Source organism: Aythya ferina, assembly GCF_964211825.1.
Source record: "Aythya ferina genome assembly, chromosome: 19".
Lineage (NCBI taxonomy): Eukaryota > Metazoa > Chordata > Aves > Anseriformes > Anatidae > Aythya > Aythya ferina.
The window spans coordinates 5,510,053-5,527,552 of record NC_140309.1 but is presented as its reverse complement, the minus strand read 5'-3'; the positions used below and the strand labels follow the sequence as shown (position 1 = coordinate 5,527,552).

Genomic DNA, 17,500 nt, shown 5'->3' with positions numbered 1-17,500 from the left:
GTTTATGCCAGATGTAAAAGACTACGTATCCACAGCACAAATTAAGAGTCCAAGCTCTGTCAACAGGCAATGAAGATTCTCCTAAACAAATGTTTCCGAAGGGTAATTCAGAATACCTAAACCAGAAGGCTAAACCAGAAGATTAGGCAGCATGAATGTGACAAGACCGTAATGTCTTAGTACTGTAATTCCCACAAGGAATTGCAGCTCTGTTTACTAATGCAAATGATCTGGGTTAAAGCAGAAATACTTTCACTTAATGCTTTTTTCCATGGAAAAATTGAAACTTTCCCCTGCTAGGGGGAGAGAAGACCCTCTGAAGGGCTCTCCTGCTAACACAATAAACATCTGTGGGTTCTTTCCTCTCAAACGCTATTTTTCTAGGGTGTCCCCCTCTGATGAAATAGCAGTCCCAGTAGATGATGGCAAACAATCCTGCATACCACATCTTAAGCAATGGTACTGTTCAGAACAGATCGGTTTGGTCTGCCTTAATGCAGGCAAGTTAACACCACGTTATTAAATGCACCGAGGTCACCAACCTCCATCAGATGATCTGCTTGATCCTTTTCTATACAAAAAAAGAAAAAGAAAAAGAAAAAAAGTTTGGATTCCATACAGAAATCTGAGTCCTCCAAGCTGGAAGTAGTAGGCCTGGCCACTCACAGCCCACCCACCTACAGATCAAGATGGACTGGAACAACCTCCTCCAAGAGCCAGAAAAGTGAAGGGGGCTGGGAGGTGGGAGGAAGAGTTTCGTATTTCATCTACCACTTCTAATAGAAAACAGAGCGTGGTGGGGGGTTGAAAGGAAAATGGCAAATCCCTGGAGATCCTAAGTGCTGGCCTCTCAAGTCAAAGCTGTCAATCACACCACGTCCCCTCCGACTCGTGCTTCTGGCAGGGAGGGAACAAAAGGAGGCAATGGACTGGCACGTTCAGCCACTAGGTGTTACTGTTGCTCCACAGAAGGGGATCGGAGCAACCAGAATAAGCAGAATGAAACCTATCAGAGGCATCTTAAACAGCTTTAGCTTAAGAGGTAAACCATCAGAGCTAGATCTTTAGCTTCACGTACCGTGAACCAGAAAAATTAGAGCATTTTGGTGTGTTGTCTTGGAGGGGTCATGGAGGTAGACTGCTGCTCCCTGGGTGTTGTTTATACATCATTGCGTAAATGCAGCAAGTCAAATTCATGCTTGGGAACCACCACTGGCTTTGATGAAGGAACACAGGGAGAATTGGGTCCCTAGAGATGTGGCTGACTTCACGTCCACTGGTCAGAAAAAAACATTGGCTACCAAGTTGTCTGCTTCCCTGCCTCTTCTGTGAACGGCCACAACCTGCCTGAAAAAAACTTTGCACTGAAACTGAAACACATCTTAACCAAGCTAGCTCTGCTGTCAGCCAGGTGGGCTCCTCAGGCAAGTCATTTAAATTTTTTATGCTTTAATTTTTCCATCTGTGAAGATCCTGATCTCCTCTGGAGAGGACTTTGAGATAACAGATAAATCAGAGCTGGTACTGTTCTTCTTAATGTAGTCCTTAATAATCTGTTAGTATGAACCAAGCAACAGGTTTTGCACGAGCCTTTTCAACTGCTTCCAGAATAGGTTTTCAGAAAGAGAAATACTGAACAGATTGCTTACACCGCCCTGGTAGCCACTTCTAAGTGAAACAGTCTCATGATAAAGAGCAGCACTCCACCGCACCCCTGTCAATGTACCTTAATGTCTTGTTCCTGTTTGGTCCTTTTACATAGCTCTACTGAAACTTTATTATTTTTAGGATAAAATAAAATTATTTTATATATTTTATCATGTTTAGGACAGCCACATTTCATCCAACCCTTCAACAGCCTACCTCAGTTTACCTGCTTAATCAATGAGGCGTTGAACCTCAGATGGATATCACTTCCCTGAGCTTCTTCAGCAACATGCTTCCAGTTTACAACAACACTGTTTTTATTGTTAAGTTTTAATAGCAAGCTTCAGCACACATGAATTGGTGTTTCTTCTTTTTTTTTTTTTTTTCTCATTCTATGCCTTGCCCCAAAACAATTGGTATAAACAAACAGGACATATAATGCAGGTCTCCGCCTGCATCCATTAGAAAGCTGTTTCTGCACACACACACAGTGTCATGCAACACACAGCAAACAGGCAGAGCATTTATTCTCATGGTAAGTCTTGCCATGTGGTTGTACTTCTAACCAAGGCATTATTTTCACACACAACTTGACTGCTCCAGGGTATGTTTCCCAAAGCTTGGAAATATTGTTACAGTGCATTAAACAAAGTACCAGTACTGAGCCACAAACTTATGAAAGATTTTTTGAGTTGTTTTCATAGGAAAAAAATTATATGCCACATTAAACAAAATATAATGCAAACTTAAAATACTGTTCTCCAAAAGACTGAATGATTTGCAAACGCTAAAGTATTCTCTGAAAGGTGACTGGCACTGCATTTTACTGCTGCTTCCAGTAAAACCTGTGGGCCTCTAACTTGGAGGCAAAGTCCTCTTATCTGCAGTTCAGGCAACAAGCATCACATGCCACGATAAGGTAATCAATGTGTCTTAGTTTGAATTCTCACAGAGATTTCTAGAGTGAAGAATAGTTTAGTGAAATATTATTGATAGCCTGCAATTGTTTCTGGCTGTTGAAGGAAGAAGGAGGATCTGTCCACGGAGAATCATCTGGAGATGATCATTTTTGCTTGCTACCAAACATTATGGTGGAAAAACTGCCATCTAATAAATGCAAGACTTATAGACCATTACCAGTATGGTCTGGAAGTAGTTCACTTACAGCTGGAGTTTTCTCTCTTCTGTAGTCTAACAAAGAGTTTGAAATAAGTGAAACAAAATGGCCTTGCTGATTTGCACACATGTAGTCTCGGCAAACAATACATCAGTAACTAACATAACTTTACTCAGGCCTACGGCAGATGCTGATAACATCAAATGTACTTGACTTAGATGCCTTTCAAAATGTCACCCTGAGTGGCTTGGCAGCTTAATTCCCACTTTCTAAAGCGACTTAAAACCCTAAATCACACGGATAAATCTGAAAATTGCAGCCTTAGACAGCTGTGCTCTCCTTACTCTTCAGTGGCTAACATAAACACACAAAGATGCTATCTGACACCTCATCTAAAAATTAATCCTAATTGCTTTCTGGGCAGCTGCACAAACAGCCAGTTTTACCTCATTTCACTCTTACCTCTTGTTCATTATTTTCCTCTTCTGCTTTGCTGTCCAAAATAGGTTTCTTTATATCACATTTCTCTTCACATGCTTGTGGACATGGCAGTTAAAGGCATGTGCCAGCTAATAAGAGATATGTCTTAATTTCTTCTCTCTGGGTCACCCTTTCTGTCTTTTCTTCAGAAATTACTATGCCTGAAATATGGAAAACAACACAGCAGCAGAAAGCGTTAACTACAAAATGTCCTATTTAATTGTGAATTTGGTCCTGACTCACACAAGGATCTTCACAAACAGAAAACACAGCCCAGTCTGCTACTACAGAATCATCTCTACTGCTAGGACCAACCACCACCTTTTGCATCGTCTTTGTCCAACCAGCCTGAAAACTATGGCCTGTCTGAAGTTTATAATCCCACGAGAAGCGCGATGCCACTGCCACGCTGAACAGCCCTCAACTACCCCATGAAAGCAGTGGAAGAGCCAAATCAGCCAACAGTGTGATAGAAAAGGCTGTACCCCTCAGCGAGGGCACAGAGCTATTCTGGTTCACATTTATTGGTAGTACTAGTAATAAACATTTACATTATGGTAGCGCCTAAAGGCCCTATTTGAAAGCTCATCTAAAACTGTTATTGTACCTGGGCACTAAACAGCTCTGAAGCAGTACATCTGTCTGCCAGATGGGTGTTTGCTGGGTTTTGTTTTTTTAACGGAGGAGTTGCCTCTTAAAAAAGCCTCACGCTTACCTAGGGAAACTTAATAAGAAGTTTCAAGAGATTGCTGCGCTGTTCACTCAGGGAGAACCCGCAGCTAAATCTGCTGCAAAACTCCAGGCCGGGACAGCACCTCCTCACACGAGGGAGGGACGCCACAGCCCCACTCGGGGGACACCGAACCTGCGGTCCCCCGGCTCACAGCGCCTCAAATCCGGCACGGGAGCACCTCGAGGGCCGAGCCGGCCCCCCCACGGGGAGCTCCGGCACGAAGCGGCGGCGAGAGGCCGCCTCCATCCCCCCGCGGGGCTCCCCCTCACGGCGGCGGCGCCAACGGCAGCGCGGCCGCGGCCGCCATGTTGAAGGCGAAGGTGCTGCTGGTGGGGCCCCGCGAGGTGAGCGAGCCCCCGGCCCGGCCCGGCCGCCCCCCGCTTGTCCCCGGGGCTCGGTGTGAATCTGGAGCGGCCTCGCCGGGCCCTGAGGGCCGCGGTCCCTCCGGGCTGCCCCGAAACGCGGAGGCTGCGGCCGGGCAGTGGTGGGAGGGGAGGGCGGGGGTAGGGTCGCGGTGAGCTGAGGTGAACGCGTTTGGTTGTTGTGGCTGGGGCGCGCTAAGCTCACAGGTGTGCCTCTCGCCCTCGTTTCTGCCAGGCTGGGAAATCCGTGCTAGCAAATTTTGTCTCGGAGAGCATAGAAGGGATCGGCAGCTACGTCCCGACGCAGGGAGTGAGGTGAGCAGACCCCGAGCGCTGCCGCCCTGGCAGCCCGGCCGTGGCCCTGTGCGCCGTGACCATTTGTGGGGTGGCTGCTTGCTTCCACAGGATCCTGGAGTACGAGAAGCCCAACTTAAACGGTAACAGCAAGGGAGCTGCGTGTCGTTTGGAGCTGTGGGATTGCAGCGGCGATCAGAAGTAAGTCTGTATTGCTGCTGCTTCCTCCAGGTTACTCAATTCCTAATGATTCTGCTTACACAACGTTCTCCTGCTTAAGGCCTAAAACCAGTGATCATTTTGAGTTGAGGAATAGCCCAGCCTCTTTACCCTATTATATATTTTTATAGCTTTCTCCCGTAGAGCATCTGATGCTTCCAGCTGACATTGCAGTTTGTTTTGGATAAGGACTTAGCATAACAGTGGTGTCCATAGCTCCTAGAATGGAGTATGGATACAGCAGACAGACAGAGGCCCAGTCTGCCACAGACTGCCTTTATCTGTTTGAAATTATTACCTGATGGACTTCAAACAATGTATTTATATGGTTGAAGCCCTAATTGCTAACGGATACAATTGAGAACTGGACAGATCTGTTTTTAGAGAAAAAAAATAAATATATGCATTTGACCAACCACTGCATTGTCAGGAAATCGTGGGACCAACTAACATGATAGGTAAACAAAAATATTTAGGATGTCATAGATCACTGGCAAGATTACTAACTAAAGTAACTAAACTACTAACTAAAGTAACTAACTAAAATAAAAGTATTAACTAAAGAAAAAGTAATGTGTTCTTGCGGAGAACTTTTTCTCTTGAGGAATAAAAAAACCTTAAGTTTGAGTATGTTTCCATTTTCCAGCTATCAATCTTACCATTTTCTGTGCACCTGTTTTTCAAGGTTTGAAACATGCTGGCCAGCTCTGATGAAAGACTCTCACGGCGTAATAATAATCTTCAATCCCGACATGCCCAGTCATCTGAAAGAAATTGAAATGTGGTACTCCTGTTTTGTGCAGCAGCAGCCACTGCTTGATAGTCAGTGTCTCCTGGTTGCACATCACAAGCCAGGCAGTGCAGAGGACACAGAAAATCTATCCTTAGGTAAGAAGATGGAAAACATAATGTACCAGTCAGATGAGTTTTTTATTGATCTCTTTATCTTTAAAATTGGTGATACCTTATAGCTTGCATTTTTCATGACAATCTTCCAATCCAAGAACTCTATTAGAGTGCTTTGCAAAAACAAAAGTATTGAACCTCAAAAGCCAGCTAGAAGGTGAGCAATATCCATGTTTCCCAAAAGGAAAAATAAAGATAAGCAATGTTTGAGTGACTTCTCTAACGCCACATAGTGAGTATGCAGCTGAGCCACAAATTGGAACTCCTGATATCTGTAGCCATAAATCATCACTAGCAGTTTTTCTTGCATTGAATTTCACATTCTGTTTACTGACACGTTTAAGCCTGCATTTTATTGATCAGAATAACTTTTTGAAATAAAAGGTTAATGATCTTCCTCTTAAAATTAGTATAGGTATGTTGTTATATATGGCAGAATTACTTGTGGCTGTCTTTATATATGAGAATACATATTTCCTCTAAATAGCCTATTCCAGTGCTCAGTGTTCAAAATTTGTTAAAAGTATTAATATATATTATATATTATGTATTAATATATATTAAGCTTAACATGTATCGTACCATAATTTTGAAGTAATCAAAGACTATCAATTCAATAGTAAAATTGCAATTCAGTGGTGAATTGTTCAACTCTGCCTAATCAAATGTGAGACCAAAACCAATACTTTAAACCTTAATGATGGTGTTTGAAGAATTTAATCTAGCAGTAGTTACATTTGTTGTAATACCAACAAGTTTTGATACAGTTCTTCCTCGCATTGTTTGATACCTGGGGTATGAAACATTGGATACTACCAAATTCCAGCTGACTTCTTCAGCATGAGCTGTCCCTTGACCTTGATCGTAAATGCTCCTTTTCTAAAAGGAATATATCTTAACTATTTTATTTTTTTCACCTTCAAAGCTCACCCACTGAACAAACTGAAACTAATACATTCCAACTTAGAAGAAGATCCTGAAGATGTTCGGATGGAATTTATGAAATATTTCAGAAGCATTATCAACATAATAAATGAGAACAGAGAGAAGGAAGAAATGTCAATTATCTCATAACGTTAAAAGAAAGGGTTGTTTTCACTTTGTAAGCCATGCTAGCCTGTGATAAGGTTCTCACAACAAGAATTTACCAGTCTATAAATGCTTCAGAGAAAACACTGCACAATTTATGACTTAACCAAAAGAACCAAGTGCTGACATCAGATGAACTGTGGTGCCAAATAGATGGCTGCACATCCAGGAATTTGGGTAACTTTAGCTGCGCTTTGGTTCCATTTGGCATCAGAGGTACAGGAAGGTATTTTTTAATGTGTTATTGTAGACCAAAAGAAAAGGGTATTTGTCATCTCCTCACTTAAGAATGCCTTTTTGTAAAGGTACTAGGAGAAGAAAGCCTGACAGAACATAAGATTTGTGGAGTTCTGTTGAAGCATCTGAGTGAAGTGTTCATGTTAGCTGTATTCCTGGAGAAGTTATGCTTTTGGAAGTCAGTTGAAACTGACTGGGGTAGAGATCTGAGAAGCAGTTGTGGTATGGAATCTAAATTTTAATGTTCCAAATTCTCCTTATCTTTCTGTCAAGCATCTGAGGAGAACACATTTCATATCTATTGCCTTGGCAAGGCAGAGTACTTTGCAGTCTTTCTCATGACTAGGCTTTTCTCCTATTCCAACAAAATTATCCTTGTTCGGGACAATGTATAGGACACTCTGGGAGGGAAAGAATCGAGGTCTCAGTGTAGTGGAATTACTTTGACCTATGCCAGGAGCTCCAATAGAGGGGAAAAAAGTGCTGCATTCTCCAGAGGAGGAAAAGCTGTTTCCAAACTAATATTACTGTTCCCTGTTGCACTAAAATAAGTGGTTTCATAGATGATTTACTTTCTGGTTTGTTTGGTTTGCACTCATCCGTATTCTTAGTGTGTTTTGTTGTGGAAGACATTTTTTGTAATATAATACTAAAGCAATAAAAACACTTTAAAATGTGTCCTTTTTGCTCTCAAAGGGAAAGTTAATTATGTTTTGTGGAACTCTTATCAACTTGTTTAATTTTTAGTGAGAAGAACTGTGATAAGTTTGCAATATATTTCACACTAATTAGATCTAACAGGAGAAGTTTGAAAAAAACTTGTCACAGACCCAAATAGCTGAAGAAATGATGAATGAAAAACAGAAGCATCTATCAATGCTGTTGCCCTTTTTTATTTTTCAAGAGGAGAACTTAAAGGAGAGAGGGCCTGGGAGCAGGAACTGCAGAAATCTCTCAGAAGCATCCACTTTTCCCTTGTACGGTAACTCACCTTGTGAGGTGTTGGATCAATGGCTTGTCAGAACTACATCTGACCCACTGCACCAATTTTTACTGGTTGTTTTATTGTAGGTTCCATGTCACCCAGCTGTATTTGAGCTGCAGCTGTTACAGCCTTTGTTCTCTCACTAACGTCTTTTAGTTAACATCCATTACAGAAAGTATGTTAAAAAATGAACTACTTAATGCATTTTAGTTCAAGACAACAGGAGTAAGAGTTACTTGTTCTTTTTTTCAGTGATATAAGTTAATCAGTCCACTATTCCTATTTTCATAGTTCTTTCTCTTCTGAGTTACAGTTGTTCTTTTGCAAATACTCTCCATTTACCAAGATAGCAAGAAGACATGCCTCAAAAATCTACTCATTTACACATCTTTCTCCTGGCCTTAGCATGTGATCAGGGCTTTCTCTAGCAAACTTCAGTGAGCAGTCGGAGCGTTAAGCCCTGTCACAAACGTATTAGCAGTAGCTCAGGTCTTTTCCTGGCCACCTCAAAAAGCCCGCAGCACTTCAGGCAAAAAATCATCATTCCCTTTCTTTTGTGAACTCAGCCCACTTCAGTGGGACTTACTGCAGTAGTCTAACAATGATTTGACTGTAGCAGCTCAAAATAAGTTATTTTTACTGCTTTCAGGTAGGAGATTATTTTTCATTTTTTCATATACCACTTGAAGATTTCTACATTATGCTCAAAATCAACAAGCACATGGAGTCTGAAAGCCTCTTTGTTCCAGTTGTATGTTTTGCTCCCCCAGGTATTTTTTTGCTGATTATTAAGCTCTTTATTTCAAACAAAGGCAAGGGAGTCAAAGGATTAAAAGAAGATCTTTTAAACAACTGTAAAACTAATGCAGCAAAACCTACTGAGCTAAGCTTCAGAGAATTTAAATTTCAATGATATTCTGGTTTGCTCAGGTTGGTAGCAAGCTCATGAAGTTGGTACTGGTAACTCACACCATTCTTTTACTTTGTGCTTGGTGTGTTCACAGTATTTGCTGCCCCAGCCTCTTTTAATTGTCAGATAGCTCTTTCTGTGCTGCTAAAGCTAAAAGCTCCACTTCGTTCTGATGTGAAAATGAGGGGTACTGAAAGAAAACACCAGTGAGAGGAAGGATACCGTGAAAGAAAAAAGTGAAATAAGCAGTAAGAGATGAAAAGGTTGGAGTCAAATAGTGGGAGGTTGGCATTTCAACATCTACATTTTATTTATATGACTTCTGAAATGGCTTTATATGTTTGCAATCAGTGTCATAGGGTGGTCTATTGGAGACAGTTATTGGAAAATTCACAGTCTAACTAGAGAACAAGTCTTTTATATGCTGCCTTAGATTATTTTTTTTGTTGCCAGCTGTGTGGTGTTGGAGCCAATTTTAAAAATATACTGCCTGAATACAGCTTCTCCCAACAGCAGCATTTGGAGAAGGCTGTTGTGAAACCCAGCAAATCTAATTGCACTTGAAATGTAAACCAGTGCTTGAGTGAAGCCAGGGTTAAAATGTCAATGAACTATTCACCACCTTGCTTCACATAAAATGTTAACCATGATCTTCATAGATTCATAGAATCATCTGGGTTGGAAAAGACCTTCAAGATCACCAGGCCTGACCATCACCATGACCTCCCAAATCCTATCAGTAAACCATGTCCCTTGGTGCCGTATCCACATCTCTTAAATACCTTTAGGCATGGGGACTTCCACAGGCAGCCTGTTCTAATGCTTGACCACCCTCTCTGTGAAGAAATTCTTCCTAATATCCAATCTAAGCCTCTCCTGGTGCAACTTGAAAACATTTCCTTGTGCCCTATCTCTTGTCACCTAAGAAAGGAGACCCACGCCCTCCTCACTGGAACACCCCTTCAGGTGGCTGTAGAGAGCGGAGGTCTTCCCTAAGCCTCCTCCTCTACAGATTAAACAACCCCATTTGCCTCAGGCACTCCTCCTAAGTATTTATTCAGAAATATAGTTCATTAATGATTTATGAAAGGGGTCCACAGAGACACCCAGTTAGAAGAGGGGTAGGAGAATGTCAGATGTGGGACAGACATACGTTAGTCTCTGTCTGTGCACTTTGCACGCTGCCGTTCCACTGCTATCAGTAAGTCTGCGGAGCTTCAAACATTCCCACAGCACGACATTAGCCAGACTGGGGCTGTGCAGCCTTATTTGTTTGCCTGAAGCGATGCGGTTAGCAAGTGGCTCCATCCATACTTCTGCTTGTGAGAGCAAAGAATTACCCAGGCAAGTTTAAGGAAACCAGGAACATGAGGTAATCAGCCACAAGTTACACAGAAAACAGTTAGTTGGCAAGCCACAGGTTTAACTAGGAGTAGGAGCAACTTAAGAACAAAAGAGCAAGCTTGCAGCAAAAGCACTATATTTTAACCCTTCCACACTGAGGATCTTACCACCATGCCTGGAAGTTTGGAAAGGCATTTTGGATGACCTTTCCAAGAAGCGGAAGGGTAGGTAGAGAATCCGTGAAGTCTTGTCAGTTCCACCAGACAAGTGCAGCCTTCTCTACCTGTCCTCAGTCCCTTAGAGCAAACAGTTTGTCTCCCCTTCTTGTTCATGCCAGCAGCCACGCACACCCAAGCCCTTACTTTGTATAAACTGTGCACAAACTGGAAGCCTCAGAGTTTCTTTCCCTTTGTGTGTTTTCTTGTCCATGCTGGAATATAGTGGCTGTTTTTTCCTGTAGCTTTGCTGGGATCACCTGCATTGACGTGGTCTGGGCAACTGTGGGTGGATCAGGACATACAACTGAGCCATCATGAGCCATCTTAAGCCATTAATGAACAGAATATTTTAAATATTAATTCACTCAAATAGGCGCAGTCTCCACATTGTGGCATCCAAAGACCCCAGGATATGACAAACGTGAAGTAAGAAAACAACCTGTTACTTACACAGGGGTTATTCAGGTGCAACATTATTTTGTCACTTGGCATTAAATATGGATTATCCTGAAAGCTTAAATCACTGTATTTGTGGTGTACAGAAATGATTTTCAAGGCTTTACTGCTGTGTAGCTACAAACAAGTTTATACCTAGACGTGAGCTGTACTGAAGTTCACACTCATCTACCATTAAAGTAGCCAGTACATTGTTGGTTTGGGCAGTTGACCTGTCTGGACAAAAAGTCAGTATGGAAATTTGATGGGGAACAGTCAGACTCAGAAGAATTCTGCAGGATGCAAAAAGCAGAATTTTAAGATGTTGGAAACATGCATAGAAGGTTGATGGCTGTGGCTATCTTGAAGACTTTATTTAAGACATTTAAGTTCTTCAATTATAAAGTAGAGTCTGTGCAAGTTGCCTCTTACAAGCTGTTTTCTACACACGCAGAATATTATGAAGCCCAAAACTACTGTGATGATGAATACAGTCACAGGCACTGCAATCCAGATGTGTGGCTTCCAGGGCAAAAATCCCACTTGTTTACAACCAAACTTTGGGAGTAGTGGCAAAGTCAAATGCAATACATTTGGACCTTACCAAAAAAATGTTGCTTTCCTTTCAAGTTCTGTGTTTTGAAGGCCAGGCCTTTGGTCTCAGTTGTTCTCAGCAGTATTGTTCTAATGGACACAATAGACATAAGAAACCCTATGTTCCTATTTGTGTTATTGAACTGCCAAGTGACTCTGAGGAAGTCATGTAGGCCAGCACATTCAAAAGTGCCCATCCATACTGAATTTTTGTATGTTCAGCTAGAATTATGAAGGGAGTCAATGTGCAGACGCTTGAGGAAGCAACTTCTAGGAGGTACCCAGGCCCTTTTAAAATCAGATCTTGAAACTACTCAATTTCTCAACTTGCTTTGTACCTTGCTTTGAAGGTCACTTGCAAGTATTTCCTCTATCCCCTCTCTAGAAGTCTTCATTGCTAGAGTACTTCAGTGGTACAGCAAAGGTTCCTCAAAAGATCCATTTACTTTTTTGAGTAGTTGCTTTTCCTGAGATGCTAGAAGAATACTCTGCCAGTAACTCACATAGCTGTAGTCAGCACTCCTCCTGCACACACAGACACTATTCCACTTGTGAGTAAAAGATACCATATGCTACTAGGCCAAGCAGCTCAGGGAGTTAATTCATGTGTAGGAAGCAGGCCAGTGGTGAGGTCAGGTGTATATTTGCATTGCCCCAGCTTACGTTACTTACTTAGGACAAGATTCCCCCTTGAGTGACTGAGATTTACATAACTAGATGTATCATGAAGGTGCCCTCTTAGAATTTGCTGAGAATTCATCCTCAGAAAATCAGTCCTCTTCAAAAGCAGCATTATCTGGAATCCTCTTACCACTTCTTGTAATCACCAGCTGAGGGAACTGGCTCCATGCAAAGAGTGTACTGTTTTGGCCACTCATGCTTGGAAAGCTACGATGAACGAGAAAAGGGCCACCTGCATGGCTGAAGAAGAAAGAAACAATTGCATGAGAAGTACTGGGTGTTTTTGTTTGTTTGTTTGTTGTTTGTTTGTTTTTCACTCTAGCAATATAGGGAGAGAGAGAGTACCTGCTCAATATCTGTAAATATTTCACAAAGAGAGAAAATTGACTATTTACCTGACATGAGATAACACAATCATCAGAGCAGGGCAACTGTTGTTGAAAGACTGGACCATTCTAAGTGACACAAACCAAAATATAAAGTACTTTCTTATCATCTGCTCCTTTAGCTAATTCCTCCCACATCTCCCTGAATTGTAGGAGGAAATAATTTGACCTTGAATGTAAGATAACCTTATGTTTAAGCTTTTTTTTTTTCTTTTTCTTCTGACAGAGACAAAATAAAAAATAAAAATAAAAATAAAATATAAAAAAAAAAAAAAACAAACAGGAGAAATCTAATATTCAGGATCACATTACATTTGAGCATAATTTTAACTAAAAACAGTTTTCGCACAAGAATATACATGGATAAACTAGTCACTATTCAAGTCTGGTCTGGAAATTGAAGAAGGTTTCTAACAGAGTATCTCAGTAAGAGATGGGAAAACACCTGGTTTCAGAGTGGCACTTAATTAATATCTTGATAAACTAGGACTGATCCTTCCAGCAGCTCTCTTATGAAACCAAGGGGCTTATTTCTTTTTTACTAATGCAAGCATTTTTTATTTATGAGGGTATTTTCCACAGAGGTGACAGTGAACAGACCATCAGCTCCAAAGTTCCTTGAACCTTGAGAAGCTTGGGTTCTGATGCATATTCCCCAACTGGAAATCAGGGGTTGTATTTATACGTATGCAGAAGAAATAAAGCAATTTTATCAACTCATAGTAGAAGAAAGATAATGCAAATTTTCTCATGAGTCTCACTTCAGAGTCTGCTGTCTGAGGATGGGCACTAGAGTTTGCTTGCATAACCCTTAGACAGGAACACAAAAAAGCCATATGTTTTGCTGAGTTCCATTGTCTCTGCCTTCCTTTGTAAGGAAACGGGAGCCCATTTCTCTACTAGTTTCATGAGATCTAACTGAATCCTGGTAACATGTCTCTGAGAATTCGCTCAGAGGGACTACTAGACGAGGACACACCCTCCATTGCTATGTTGCTGTTACATGAGTTCCAGACAAAAGCATTTATTGTGGTTTGGCAGCAACCATCTATTCCTAAAACCCCGGGACTGCATTGTTCTTTGCTTGTCAAAAGCTGATTTAGTACCTACAGGCACAGAGTGCAGGGTTCATCTTTTTAGGAAGGATCTTCATGCTCCCAGCCAGTAAGACAACTTGGAGGAGTCACACCAACGTCGACGGTGAAGACCAGGCCCTCAGTGGAGCAAAAGATCAGCCCTGCAATGAATATTGAAGGATTTTTAGTCTGACCCTAGGTTAAGTGGTAATACTTCAGAAACTGAGTAACCAACAGCCAGTCCCATAATCATAACTCTGAGTCATTAAATAAAGATATGTCTTGGGGAAAAAATATTGCTGAGGCCCCAAAATTGCTATGCTGCATTTGGAATCCTAATAATGGCAGAGGTTTGACTGGTGCTCCTAACGATACAAGGATCTTGCAATCTTATCTGTAGCTAAGATAATGAGCCTGGGACCTACACAAAGGTATTAGGAGGCCCTTCTTCTGCTCAGAATGGCATATCTTGACTTTTAAAGCAGATCATTAAAAGTAATATCTAATGAAAGCTCCATCTGTTTTCCATTGAGCATACACCTGGAAGCATTGGCTCTCACCCCCCAAGGCTGCATGTCATTTTGCAGCACACAGTGCTGACACCTTCACAACGTAACAAGCCAACCCAACCCTTGATGCAGTTCCATTGCCCACAGAAGTTAAATATTTGGTATATCTGGATCTATTAGAATAAAGCTGAACTTCTGGACCTTAAATTTCTCCAGCAACTGGAGAGAGGTGCAAAACTTAGGTCACACAGACCTGCACAGGTCTGAGTTTGCAAACCATAAAGGTTATTTTACAGAGCACTAGCAACAAAAACTAAAACTTGCACTCCGTGCACCCTCCCCTACTCAGCTAAATGGGAATTTCCATGGCCTGTTAAGATATGGGGTCTATGACACAAACCTGGGCCATTCTGATCCTATCTGTTAATGCCCTTTAGACATTGCTACAGTTTTCACTACCATGAGCTCACAGAGGCCAAACAGACACAAACACATTTTCTATTACTAAATAATTTGTTTGCCATCCCCATAAAAACCTCACAGTATTAGATAAACATTTTATCCTAAGTGCCATTGAAGACTAATCTGTCTTAAGAATTTACCCAAGCATAGGTTTTCTGCCCTCCTAGACAGGTCTTCCTCCCTTATTCTCTATACAGACATGGCTACCTTACACAAGAGTTTTTTACGAATTTCGTAACTTCAAGACTTATTCTGCAAGATGGGGTTGAAAATAATAAGAAGGGACAAGTGAGATAAACAACCAAACACACAGCTAGAGAGCACATTCTTATAGCCAGGCTAACAGTCAAAGTTAAGTATGAAGGTGGAATCACACGACAATGAGATCATTAACAACACTCGTGTGGTGATCAAGAATGCGTGTACACTCCTGGTGATATGAGTGCCTGTGGTTGCTCTTTCTTATGTCATTTGTTGAAGTCTAATGTTAAAAAAAAAAAAAAAGTTGGGACATTTATCCTCAATCATCTGCAGTTTCTGTTGGACTCCGGAGACTCCATCTGATATTTTCTTTTTCTTTTACACCCAGACATGGCTGGCCAATATCCACCATCTTTCCAGTTAACAAAGACTTGGAAGACTTTGTCAGAAGTTGTGGGTCATCTGGCTTCCTTTTGTCAGCCCTAAAAGGGGCCAGAAAACGGGAAAGATCCCTTCCAACCTCAATCTGCCAGGCACAGGGGAGGTTCCTGGGTGAGAGCTGGCCACCACGCACACCCTTGCAGCCCCCTGGGACAGGGTGAGGCTTGGAGGAGGCAGGGAACTGATGTGGAAGATGAGTTTAGCTGCATTCCACTCCAGTTATCTTTGGCTGCCGATATGTTTGGGGAACAAGGATGAGCAATGTTCAGAAATCACTCATCTGAAGAATTTGAAGGACGTCTCTGCACCACTGTCTGAGAGAGCTGCACGTGGTGTCCGAGCGTGGCTGCTCAGCACTGAAATGTAGTAACTGGGGGTTTAAAATTTCCATTGCTGTCCTTCTTAGGACCCTCCAGATTCAACTCAGAATCAAAGGCTTAATCTGCCACCATCTAATCTAATGAAGAAATCTGGCTACTTTGCAATGGAAGATGAGTGAGCCCTGATCTCCATCTCTTGTTCTCTTTCCATGTAATAGCTCCTCTTTAATCATAAACAGATGCTACCTTTTATATTGGCACAACAAACATATCACATTCATTTCTGATCTGCTTCTTGCCTTCTTGTCTGATCTATTTCTCTTACCTCTGAATTATTGCTCTCCTTTTTCATTTTTAAGTTAATTTACATTAAGCAAACTAACCTTGCAGAAGGTTAAAAAAACACAGTGAGAGAGACTTCCAGAGCTGTCTGGCCTACAGGACTGTTCTCAAGTTGAATGCAAAAAATTGGATACGTGCCTTTTTTCTTCATTCTTTGTGACTTTAATGTATCAAGAAGGTTTGAAAGAAGCCACTGTGATTTTTTAAAGCTTTTCTTAGATCCTACTCACTTTTTCTAACAGTAATGGAATCAATTTTTTTTTTCTATAGGGGAAAGAGAAGTTATATTTCCATTGTAAAAAATAAGCAGGCAGTTTGAAGAGCTAGTAGGGTTATTAATTGGAAAGATAATGAGAAAGTTAATCAAAGTTATGCAAGTAAAATGAATAAAATCAAAATGGACTCTTCTAATCTCTGAGAAGGACTTGAAAGAAAGGTTTTGTGCTGAAACTCAAGGAAGCCTACAGTTTTGCAGATCAGGCCACAAGAAACCCCTGTTGAACCTTACGACCAGATGTTACCAACATTTCAAAGATCAACATGGAAGAAACAGGGAAAGATTTCAGGCCTCTTATTTTGTACAAACAAGCTAAAATGGCTGTGACCTCCTCACTTTTTTCATGGTGTCCATAACTTTTATATGACCCCCTTAGGCTGTGCAAAAGATCATTCTTTTATAGTCAGTGAAACTGCTGCTAACCTTCCCATTGCCATTCTCAGTTCTTCTATAATCTTGGAAGCTTGACCAGTTCCTCTAATTATCTATGATCCACAAGAACTTTCTCCTTGCTTAATATGACATATCATGACATAACGACATAAATGTACCATGTTGCACATTTTAATGACATAAAATGCTAAGCATACACTGTTGATAAGAATTTGCTCTAAACAGCTAAGGTATGAAGGAAACAAGTGAAGGCTGGCTACAAAGACAAGCTCCTGCCTCCTTTACTGGACTTGGCACAGCAGAGCATGTGCACAGCTTCGCTGTAGTTCTATGGAGAAGAAAAGAACTAATCAGCCTAAGGGATGTTCCTGGAATAAGAACAAACACGCATAAATTGACCATGGAAATTAGCAGGTTTCTTCCTATCAAAACTAGGAGATTCTGACAGTCTCCCAAGTAAAGTAGGTAACTGAGAGGATAGGAGACACATCAAGGAGGAAAGAGTACATTTTTTGAACAGCACAATCTGTTTATGAAAAGGATTGGGAACTTGGCTCCCTGCAGAAGCACAAGACTGGACTCAGCAACCCAAAAGGTCATTTTTAGTTCTATGTTTCCTTCCTTCCTTTCCAAACCAGAACTGGAGAGGTCTGATTCTAAATGAACAATGATGTATTCTTCATCTGCACTCACCTGTGCAAACATGGAAGTTAAAATGTATGGCACCTCTTTTCCATGTCCAACAAGGAAAAAATAAATCTAATCTCATCTGGCCCATACCAAGAATAAATTAAAGATGCTTTAATACGCATTCAGTGAAGCAAAAAATACCGTATTTCATA

General features: G+C 41.3%; 2 protein-coding genes across 3 annotated transcripts in view; one reads left to right on the top strand and one right to left on the bottom strand.

Annotated features, from left to right (window-relative positions):
• COL26A1 (collagen type XXVI alpha 1 chain) overlaps nucleotides 1-3,361 on the bottom strand; it is a 187,168-nt gene extending 183,807 nt beyond the window's left edge. For both annotated transcript variants that reach the window (XM_084493557.1, XM_084493551.1), the window contains exon 1: nucleotides 3,227-3,361. The gene's annotated coding sequence lies outside the window, so the exon portion shown is untranslated. The remainder of the gene's footprint in view (nucleotides 1-3,226) is intronic.
• Nucleotides 3,362-4,190: 829 nt separating this feature from the next.
• Nucleotides 4,191-7,762, top strand: IFT22 (intraflagellar transport 22). Its single transcript, XM_084493568.1, has 5 exons — nucleotides 4,191-4,321; nucleotides 4,575-4,654; nucleotides 4,745-4,834; nucleotides 5,538-5,740; nucleotides 6,684-7,762. The coding sequence occupies exons 1-5, from the start codon at nucleotides 4,283-4,285 to the stop codon at nucleotides 6,830-6,832; spliced, it is 561 nt and encodes a 186-aa protein (XP_084349694.1). The 5' UTR covers nucleotides 4,191-4,282; the 3' UTR covers nucleotides 6,833-7,762.
• Nucleotides 7,763-17,500: the final 9,738 nt, after the last annotated feature.